Source organism: Mesoplodon mirus, assembly GCF_964341445.2.
Source record: "Mesoplodon mirus genome assembly, chromosome: 2".
Taxonomy (NCBI): Eukaryota; Metazoa; Chordata; class Mammalia; order Artiodactyla; family Ziphiidae; genus Mesoplodon; species Mesoplodon mirus.
Window position 1 is genome coordinate 202860496 of NC_138977.1, and position 10797 is coordinate 202871292.

A 10797-nucleotide genomic window follows, 5' to 3' on the forward strand; every position below is an offset into this window, starting at 1 on the left:
ACCTACTCCAGGGGAGGGGGAGACGCTGGTTCTGCTCGGGCAGCCCCAGCCTCGAGGTGTGAGGAAGGGCGGGGTCTGTTTTGGTGAAACCTGAGCCTTCTTTGTCTGATTCCCAGGGGTTTCCCCTGTGTCTGGGGGGTGGGCTGAGAGTGGACCAGGGTGGGCTCCCTACAAAGCAGAGGAGGGTGGCAGTAAAGCCCTATAGCCAACTTGGTTAGGGCAGCCAGGTAGCTTAGCTTGGCTGTGGCGCCACTGGCCCCTTCGTAAGTCAAAAGCCAAATCCAGTAAGCTGTGAAGTCAGAGGCCAGAGGGGCAGTCTCGGGCCACCGTCGAGCCACAGCTGGGCTGGGTACTGGGTCGGCTGTTGAGGGGGTGCTGCGCAGACCACTCCCCTGCCGGGGTCGGGGGCGCGGCCTCAGCCGCCCCGCCCCGCTCCACCAAGCCCGGCCGGGCGGGCGCTGGGAGTCCGCAACCCGGAGCGGGCTTGGGAGCCGGCGGGTCTGCGGCAAGGAGGTACCGGCTCTGGAGCAGGAGCCGGGCGGAAGCTGGAACGGCGGTGCAGGTGGCGCTGGGTGAGTGAGTGGTGGGGCCGCGGAGGTGCAGGAACTCGCGCCTGCCGCACACCCCCGCCCCGGAGCGAACTTTCCCGATCTGGGGAAGCTGGGGATTGGGGTTGAGGAGGGGGGTCCCCGGTCCGGGGGCCGCAGGCCAGGAGTCTGAACAGGGAACCTACACGGAAACTCACACTGACGAGCCCACACACGCGTGCACACAGACACACACGCGTACTGGAGACACACGAACACACGTGCATTCCGGGGCGGACGCGCCCAGTGAGTTAACGCTAGTAGCCCGTGGAGCAGCGCCACTGGCCTGCGAGAACCCCCCAGCGGGCAGGGCGCGCTGCTGTCGCGTACTTGACGGGGGTGGGAGAATAGGGCCGCCCAGTGACCGCGGATGGGGGCGGGCCGGGTGGGACACCTCCGGAGGTTCCTGCTTCCCTGCCGCCCGCAGGTGAAGACTGGGACGTAAACAGGCGCTGAGCACGTGATCGCTTCGCCCACCAGCGGGCTGTGCTCCCCCCACCCCAGCCTCGGGGCGGGAACCTCCCTCCGCGGTACTCAGCAAGTTTGCCAGGTATCTTGCCGGGCTGTATTTCATTCTCCTCGTGGACGTGATAAGCCCTCCCCCAGGAATGGGTACACAACGCCCCCTGGAGTTGGGGTAGTGCAGGAGGACCAGAGACTGTTGCGCTGGGGTGGGGTTACCTGGGTTCCTCGTCTTCCTTCTCCGGAACATGGTGCCCCCATCCCTGAAAGTATCCCTGAAGGGGGTGCTATTCTGGATGGTAGTGTACAGCAGCCCCCGCCCGGTCCTCCAGCCCAGGGAGCAGCTGCGGGAGAGCCTGTGGGTCCCCTTCCTACTGCCACTCTTCCTTGCAGAACTGGGAGCTCCTACCCCCAAAGTAGAAGCAGAAGGCCCCTCATGCAAGAGTGGGAGTCCCCCTTCCGCAGAGGATGCATGAGCGTACACATCCCCTTAATACCAGAGTGGGCCTATCTCCCTCTGGTAGAAGGGAGGACGGCCCCCCTCCCCCCAGGGAATGAGGTAGTGGGCAGCGGCCCTCGGCTTCCCTCCCTGCCCCACCCCCCACCTCTACACACACGCTGAGCCCAGCTGCTGCCTGATTCTGGGCAGGCTGCCAGAAAGGGGAGGAGGCTCCTGGTGTCCCAGGAGGCTGGGATCAGGGTAAGGCCAGCAGAGGGGGTCTCCACGGGGGGGTGGGGCTCAGTCTGTTCTTGTGAGGCAGAGGGTCTAGGGTGAGCCTGAGGGTGGCTGGTCTATGTTTCCCTTTCCACGGAAAAAGAAAGAAAAACAACCCTTTCCATAGAGCTAAAAATAGAGCTGAGAGCCGGCCAGGGCTGTGGCCTGGAAGGGGGGGAATGCTCCTTCCTGGGGCAGAGGAGCTCTGGCGGGCCTAGGCCCTGGGGGGCGGGGTTAGGGGGCAGGAGGCTGTCCTTGCCCAGCGGTGCGGGCATCAGCTGACCTGACTAGGTCACAGAGACCCCTACGGGCAAGTCTATGTGTTAAAATGTTTGTGAAATACAACGTGTATGTGTAAGAAGTTGTCTTTGTGACTGAATAAGACTGTCAGTGTGAAAAATGCTTAGGAGACGAAGTGTATTTAAGATTGTGACTGGGTGCGAAGGAACTCGAGCTGTGAAAGCTTGTGCACAACTAGGCGTGTGACACCGAGTGTATCTCTGTGAGTTGGCCTGAAGATTATGGAAAGAAGGGACATGGAACCTTGTGATGGACGAGACAGACTGTGTGATTGTGGCTGTGTGAGACTGAATGTGGGAAAGATCGTGTGGGTGTTAAGACAGTGTTGTTTGCCAGAGGGTGAGAATATCCCTGACCCTGAGAAGACAGTGGAATGTTGTCTGCTATGAGGCTCGTGTAGGCTTGGCCTGTAAGTTTGGACCAGCTCACCCCAGTGACTTTTGGGGGCCCAGGGGCTGCCTCTCGAGCAATGACCTCTCTCTTAGCAAATGACTCGGAGGGAAGGTTGGAGAGCACAGAGCCGCGCTCGGAGAAGGCCTGGGCTCTAGTAGGAGAGGGCACAGTGCTGGGGAGTCGGGTAGGGACCCCCAAGTTTGGGGGTGACTGGGCGTGTTCTCCGAATAGGCCGCTAGGTGGCGCCGCCTCCGCAAATCCAAGCGTACCTCCTCCAACCCGCTGCGGGTGGGGCAAGCACCCACCAAACCTCGGCCCCCGACTTGTGCTGGGGCGCAGGGCCCAGAGTGGGGGGCAGCTGACCCTCGGCCTCCCTCTCTGGACTCCGAAGCCGGAGAGTGTGTCGGGGGTGGGGGGGGCGGGGTTGGCATCGACCCGAGGAGCGGAGGGGGAAGGGCGGCCGCCGCGGCGCCTGGCCCTTTGTGCTCTAACAATGATCAGCAGCCGCTGGCCCCGGGGCTCGGGTAGGGGTACAGGGTGACCCGCCGCCGCCTAGTCCTGAGCCGACCAAGCCTCCAGACACACAGCCACCGCGCCTCGGAGGGAGGGAACCTGAGTCCCGCTGCGTAGCCCCTGCGTGCGTGCGCCTCGCCGGGCACGCGTGACACGGGGTGCCTACGCTTATCCGCGCCCCGGGGGCGGGTCGCCCCTCGGACCCTCCCCCGCGCTGCACCGCCCACTTGGGCCGGGCGGGGCCGGGGGCTCCCCGGAGGCGGGGCCGGGCCGGACCGGGCCGCTCCGAGTAGCGGCGCACGGACTGGAGCCGGGCGGCGCGCCTGTGGAGCGCTGGGGGCGGCCCGGGGCTGAGCATGGAGCAGCGCGGTGGAGGTGAGGGGGGGCCGGGGCTGGGAGACGACCTGGGGGTGACCCCAACTTATGCACGGCCGAGGTCCCGTGGGGAGGCGGCATTCTACAGCTGCCCCCACTTTATGGAAGCGGCGGGGGGCGGAGGGGGGGATGGATTCCGGAGGGTGGATTGGGGGCTCCCGGCTTCCGGTCTCGGAATGGGAACTCGTGATCCCAGACTTGATCCCGCTGGATGGTCCTTGGAGTTTGGTGAGGGGGAGACTTTCCCGAACTCTTCTGCCCCCAAAACAGGTCTGTGGGAGCTCGGACCTAGGCCAGACCTCCCTCGGACCCCGGCTGGACCCAGCCCTCAGCAGTCCCCACTGGGCGGGGGGAGTGTGTGCTGTGCCGGAGCGGTTTCTCAAGGATGTTGGGGAGAGCTAGGGGTTCCCTTCCTACGGCCACAAACGCACTTCTCAAAATGGAGCCTCCACTTGCCCCTCCTTCTCTCTCGGGCTCCAAGAGCAGGAGACGGGCTGGCTGGGCCTGGCTCTCCAGACGCCTGGCGCTGGCTCCCTGGGTGTCTGGCTCTCAGGGCCCAGCTCAGTGACTCTTCTGGGTTTAAGGGCTCCTGGCTCCGTGGCGCGCAGGGACCCCGGCTCACTGGGTCTGCCTGACCCTGGGGCCTCTCTCAGTCTTTGTCTCTTGTCTTCTGGGTCCCTATCTGAATCTCTCTGTCTCCTCCCCTCAGTTTCCACTTTCTCTGTGCTCACAGAAGTGGGGAAATGGAGACAGAGATGCCAGCCCCCATGGCCCCCTAAGAAGCCCCTTCCCCACTGCTTCCTCCAGGCCCTGGAGTGGTCTGGGAGAGGGCAGAGGAGGGGGTGTTCCATTGGCTTTGCTCAGGGCTGGCGCTTGTGGGGTGGACTCAGCCCCTGCCCCTGCTCCATGGACACCAGTCACCCCCACCCCCAGCTCCTCCTTCCTCAGTCTGGACACTTCCCTGGTTCTCCAGATCTTCTGACTTGGGCGGGGAGGGCGGGTGGGGGCGGACTTAACGGAACACACACAAGAATGAAGGAGAGCAGATCAAGCAAAGACTCACGTGTCTCTCCTCTCCCCACAATCCAGTGAGTGACAAAAACCAGGCTTCCACTCACCCAGTAGGCCCTGCGTGCCACCCAGGCTCTCACCCTCTCGCTCACATGCTCCCATGCACACACGGTGCTCTATACACACTTGTGCACCCTCATTTCCTACTCACACACTTCTGTAAGATACATAAACTCATGTATATATGAATGGACATCTAACCAAACATATTCTCTCACATAGTCACAGTCATACACCACAAATTCACTTATGTATGCATTTGTAACTTTCACATACTTTCTGAGAGAGACACCCTATTTACACACACACTTTTGTAAGATATGCATATATGAGTTCACATACATAGGCATGTATATCTGAATGTACTAATGCATTTATCCAAACATATATACTCACACATTCATTCCTGATGTTTTCAAACACAGTGCTCAGATTCATGCTCTTGTGCACACAGTTTCACATGCACAAATAAGTAAGATGCATACACTCCTACTCCTACGCAATTCTCTGTCCACTCCTTGGCTCCCGTTCTGCATGATGACTTCAGCAGATGCCTGAGTCCTGGTCTTCAGCCTCAGGACTGGGGAGGGAGTTCCGGGTGGAGACTTGCTGTCCCCTTCCAGGAAGGAGCAGGGCCTGGGGAGGTGGAGCCCTCGTCCCTGGGCTCCAGGGAAATGAGATCTTGGAGCAGCTTGCCAGAGGTGATGGTAGAGCTTCTATCCTCATCCCCTTGGGGTTACTCTGGGGAATGTCCAAAGCTAGAAGGTTTCATAGGGGTTGGCAATGGGTCTGTGTAGGCTTCTCTAGGCCTGACTGTTTGGGTGTGGTGAGGCTAGTTGTCATGGAAACAGGCATGAGCCTGCATCCACCTCTTGGAGGCAGGAGACCCCAGAGGGTACCTGTGGGCTCCCTAAGAGCTCTTGAGTTCTTGTTTGACCAGCTCCACCCTTGCCGCCTGTCTGTCTGGGAGAAACTGAGGCCCAGCTGGGGGAGGCTGGGCACTGCCTGGCCTTAGCTCTTTGTTTCCTAATTACCATCTGAGTTGCTGACTGCACCCCTGAGGTTGCCCAGACTGCCTCTAATGAGGCCACCTGTCCCAGGGGACCAAGGACTGGTGCTGGGAGCTGGTAGAGAGGGCTCCCTCCCTAACTTGAGTCCTGGCCTCTGTGGGGCCCCATTCCTTCATCATCCCTGCTTGGTAGATTCAGTCCTCAGCTCTGTTCAGACCAGAATTGGGCAGTGGCCTGGGGCCCAGGGATAATTGAGGTTCTTGCCAAGACTCGGAGGGGATACCTTGGGGGGAGGGTATCAGTGCTTGTTACTGATGTCAGGGGGCTGTTTGACCTGGGACAAAGGACCAGGAGGAACTCGACACCTTATATAGGGAGGGAGCTCAAGATGGAGAGACTGACACCACTGCCCTGCTCACAGGTTTCCCTGGAGGCCCTTGGCCAGGCCTGAGCCTCTGCTGCCATGGCCATTGTGCAGACGCTGCCAGTGCCACTGGAGCCCGCTCCTGAGGCCGCCACTGCCCCACAAGCTCCAGCCATGGGCAGCGTGAGCAGCCTCATCTCAGGCCGGCCCTGCCCTGGGGGGCCGGCTCCTCCCCGCCATCACGGTCCCCCTGGGCCCACCTTCTTCCGCCAGCAGGATGGGCTGCTGCAGGGTGGCTATGAGGCACAGGAGCCGCTGTGCCCAGCTGTGCCCCCCAGGAAGGCTGTCCCTGGCACCAACTTTACGTACGTCAATGAAGACTTCCGGACAGAGTCACCCCCCAGCCCAAGCAGTGACATCGAAGATGCCCGAGAACAGCGGGCACGCAATGCCCATCTCCGCGGTCCCCCACCAAAGCTCATCCCTGTCTCTGGAAAGCTGGAGAAGGTGAGGACCAGCCCTTCCTTTGGGGCCTGGGTGGAATCGGGGGTCCCCTGGAGAAGCTGAAATCAGGAGACCTATTTAGAGGAGGGAGTGTGGGCTCCAGATCTGGGTTCTCATTCTGGTTGTATGACCTCAGAGAAGTCATTTAACCTTTCTGAGTCTCAGTTCCTATATCTGTAAAATGGAGGTAATAGGTCAACTCTTACAGGATTGTTGGGAGAATTACATTTAATAATGTGTGTAAAGTGTTTAGCCTAGTGCCTGGCACATAATATGTACTCGATAAATGTTAGCTGCTCAGAAATACTGTTTTATACTTAAAACAACGTGTTTGAATTTGAGCAAGGCCCATAACTCTGCTGAGCCTCCACGTCCTCATCTGTGTATGAGGGAGTGATAATATTTTGCTAGTATGGCTGTTGTAATGATCTGAGAGGAACGTTTTAAATTGCTTGACATAAAGCTGACACTCAGGAGGCCCTCAGCCAGTGGTAGCAATTGTTATTAATATATGGGGATTGGGGACCCCGGATGGGAGGGCCGGGAGTATGATAAGGGCTTTGAAAGATTGGGCGGCCTCATCCCCATTGTCAAGTGGCACCTCATTTCAGAACATGGAGAAAATTGTGATCCGCCCAACAGCCTTCAAGCCAGTGCTGCCCAAACCTCGAGGGGCACCATCCCTACCTAGCTTCCTGGGTCCTCGGGCCGCCGGACTGTCAGGGAGCCAAGGCAGCCTAACGCAGCTGTTTGGGGGCCCTGCCTCCTCCTCCTCCTCCTCCTCCTCCTCGGCTGCCGACAAACCCCTGACACTGAGTGGCTGGGCCAGCAGCTGTCCATCGGGGACTCTATCTGACTCGGGCCGAAACTCACTGTCCAGCTTGCCCACTTACAGCACCGGGGGTGCAGAGCCAGCCACCAACTCCCCAGGCGGGCACTTGCCTTCCCACGGCCCTGGGCGGGGGGCACTGCCTGGGCCAGCCCGAGGGGCCCCCACTGGGCCCTCCCACTCAGACAGCGGCCGATCTTCCTCCAGCAAGAGCACAGGCTCCCTGGGGGGCCGCATGGCCGGGGGGCTCTTGGGCAGCGGTCCCCGGGCCTCCCCTGACAGCAGCTCTTGTGGGGAACGCTCCCCGCCACCGCCTCCACCCCCTCCACCCCCTTCGGACGAGGCCCTGCTGCACTGTGTCCTGGAAGGAAAGCTCCGAGACCGGGAGGCAGAGCTGCAGCAGCTGCAGGACAGTCTGGACGAGAGCGAGGTGACCATGTGCCGGGTGTGGCCAGTGGCAGTGACGGGGGTGGCATGGCAGGACATCCACAGGTGCTGGGAATACAAGAAGCATTTCTGTCTGTGCTGAGGGGCAGGTGTCGGGCTGTTGCACTGTGACCCCATCCCCACCCCAGCTGTCTGGCTTACACTGTGGAGTGGTTGACACAGCACCACCATTTACTGTCCTTCAGACTTGAGCAAGTTACTTAGTTGTACTGAGCCTCAGTTTCCTCATCTATAAATGGGGATATTCCTGACCTCAGGGGTATCATGAAGATTAAGTAGGGTGAAGGGTGTAAAGTGCTTAGACTAATGCCTGGCGCCTGGGAAGCGCTCGCTGTTACTGTTGTGTTGCTTTTCATAAAAGGAGCTGCTTCTGTTGGTATTGTAATTATTGAATGGAATTTACCTTCCCTGAGCCCAGGACAGGGGCCAGGGCAGTCGGTGACTGGGGAGCTGGGGGTGGCCAGGGCTTGAGGTTTGGGGGAGCCACCAGGACCCAGGCCTGCCCTCTCGCCCATAGGTGTACGAGGAACGGCAGCGGCACTGGCAGCGCGAGGCCCTGCGAGAGGACGGCGCGGCCCAGGCACAGCGGGTGCAGCGGGCCCAGCAGCTGCTGCAGCTTCAGGTGTTCCAGCTGCAGCAGGAGAAGCGGCAGCTGCAGGATGACTTTGCACAGCTGCTGCAGGAACGTGAGCAGCTGGAGCGGCGCTGCGCCACCTTCGAGCGGGAGCAGCGGGAGCTCGGGCCACGGCTGGAGGAGACCAAGTGGGAGGTGGGCCAGACCAGGATGGGCAGGGAGCAGGGCCTTTGGCAGGGGGCTGGGGGTGGGGGTGGGGGTGGGGAGTGGGTAAGCCTTGAAAGGAGGGGCCCAGCCACACCCCCTCACCTGCCACCCCCAGAGGGCCTCCCCTTCCTCCCCTTTGTGAGATGAGGCTCCCCCTTTGACCTCCCTTTCTGGGCGCGGGTCTTCTTGGGCCTCCACATTTGGTCTTCTCATTGGTCTGGTCTAAGTGCTCATGTAGCCAGTAACGTTCCCATCCACTGCCTTCCCGCCATAATAAGAATGCGAATGTAGTGCTTGCTGCTCTAGGCACTATTCTAAGCATGTAATGTAGAGTGTATCCTCTAATCCTCGTAACAACCCTGTGAAGTGGGTGCTGTTAATATCCTCATTTTATAGGTGAGGAAAGTGAGACCCAGAAAGGCTAGAGCCAGAGGTCACACCTAGTCAGTGGCTGAGCTGAGATCTGAACCCAGGCAGTCTGGCTCCAGTGTCTCTGCTTTTCACCAGGATACTGTAGTGCCTCTCAACTGGAAATGTGGGCACTGCCCTCAGTTGCTTCCACTCCTACCAAACCTGCCACCACCCAGTCCCCAGGGCGCTACTGCTTCATGATGGTTTAAAGACCCCAGCTTTGAAAGCAAAAGATCTGGGTCTGTATTCCACCGTAGCCAATTAATAGCTGTCTCATTATACCCATCTGTAAAATGGGTATAATGATCAAACCACCTCTCCCCAAATGCCCAGCATGATGTCAGGGCCTGACACCCTGGGAGAACACTTCTCATCATCCTTTCTGACTATCTCCCACCCCCAGGTGTGCCAGAAGTCAGGCGAGATCTCCCTCCTGAAGCAGCAACTGAAGGAATCTCAGGCAGAGCTGGTGCAGAAGGGCAGCGAGCTGGTGGCCCTGCGAGTGGCACTGCGGGAGGCCCGGGCGGCGCTGCGGGTCAGTGAGGGCCGGGCGCGGGGCCTCCAGGAGGCGGCCCGAACACGGGAGCTGGAGCTGGAGGCCTGTTCCCAGGAGCTGCAGCGGCACCGCCAGGAGGCTGAGCGGCTGCGGGAGAAAGCTGGGCAGTTGGACACCGAGGCGGCTGGACTCCGGGAAGCCCCTGTGCCTCCTGCCACTGCTGACCCATTCCTCCTGGCAGAGAGTGATGAGGCCAAGGCACAGCGGGCAGCAGCCGGGGTTGGGGGCAGCCTGCGGGCCCAGGTGGAGCGGCTCCGGGCGGAGCTACAGCGGGAGCGGCGGCGAGGCGAGGAGCAGCGGGACAGCTTCGAGGAGGAGCGGCTGGCCTGGCAGGCGGAGAAGGAGCAGGTGATCCGCTACCAGAAGCAGCTGCAGCACAACTACATCCAGATGTACCGACGCAACCGGCAGCTGGAGCAGGAGCTGCAGCAGCTCAGCCTGGAGCTGGAGGCCCGGGAACTCGCGGACCTGGGCCTGGCGGAGCCAGCTCCCTGCATCTGCCTGGAGGAGATCACTGCCACCGAAATCTAGGGCCTTGGCATCCAGCTCTGCGGGGAGGTCTCCTGAATGCAGATGGTAGCCTCAGATCCACTGAGGGCCCCGAAGTCTCAGGGTCCCAGGGCCACTTGTCCCCTGTGATCCAGGCCTCTGGGCCTCTGTCAAGGACTCGGGGCTGCCCTATGACTTGGATGAGCAAGATCAGACTCCTTGAAGGTCCCTGTGTTCACTGTCACCCAGAGGCTCCTACTCACTCAACCTATTTCACTCACCAACTACTGCCATTGCCACTCTGCCAACCCCGTTCACCCCCAGCGCTCCAGCCCACCCAGCCAGGGGGCTGGGAAGAGGAAGGGGCTCCCTCATCTCCACATTCTCCCCATCACACAGCCAGAGCGAGCCAGACAGCGCCAGCTGCTCCAGATGTGCCTGCCCCCACCCTGCCTGTGTTGGGGGACAGGGCTGGGAGTGGGGTCTGATCTCCAGGTTCCAGCTCTGCAGCCTCTCTCCTGGGGTAAGGGGGCTATAGTCAGACCAAAGGAAGAACTCAGAAATGTCTTGTTTATTTGTATTTGTGACCAAGTGGCCCCTCCCCCACACCCAGGTTTATGGCCTTGTTTTCACTTGTATATTTTTCACATTGTAAATTTCTTGTAAAAACCCAAAGAAAAAAATTAAAAAAATTTTTTTGTTTTTAGAAAAAGATGAGTGTGCTGGATAAAGATTACGGGAACTTGTTTGACCCCCACACCCTCTTTATTTGCTGGCTATTCCCCTACCCCTCATGGAGGTCTTCGGGGGAGAAAGGGTGATGGGGGAGGGACAAATCCAGCAGAAAATCTGAGTTCCTAGTGGACCACAACATGAAATGGGCTCTTGGGGTTTGAGAAACTAGAAAAGACCCATCCTGTCCCTTGCACAGAACACTGCTTGGGGCTGGGGGCTGGATACAGTGACCCCCTTGAGGGCCCTGAGAGTGCC

General features: G+C 59.9%; 1 protein-coding gene across 2 annotated transcripts; it reads left to right on the top strand.

Moving 5' to 3' along the window:
- Positions 1-484: 484 nt before the first annotated feature.
- On the top strand, positions 485-10519 carry LZTS2 (leucine zipper tumor suppressor 2). 2 transcript variants are annotated; one of them, XM_082633611.1, is made up of 5 exons: positions 485-572; positions 5848-6297; positions 6906-7553; positions 8088-8339; positions 9166-10519. In XM_082633611.1, the coding sequence occupies exons 2-5, from the start codon at positions 5890-5892 to the stop codon at positions 9847-9849; spliced, it is 1992 nt and encodes a 663-aa protein (XP_082489737.1). In that variant the 5' UTR covers positions 485-572; positions 5848-5889; the 3' UTR covers positions 9850-10519. The 2 variants fall into 2 exon arrangements, with proteins under 2 accessions (XP_082489737.1, XP_082489736.1); XM_082633610.1 differs by lacking the exon at positions 485-572 and adding an exon at positions 3185-3345.
- Positions 10520-10797: the final 278 nt, after the last annotated feature.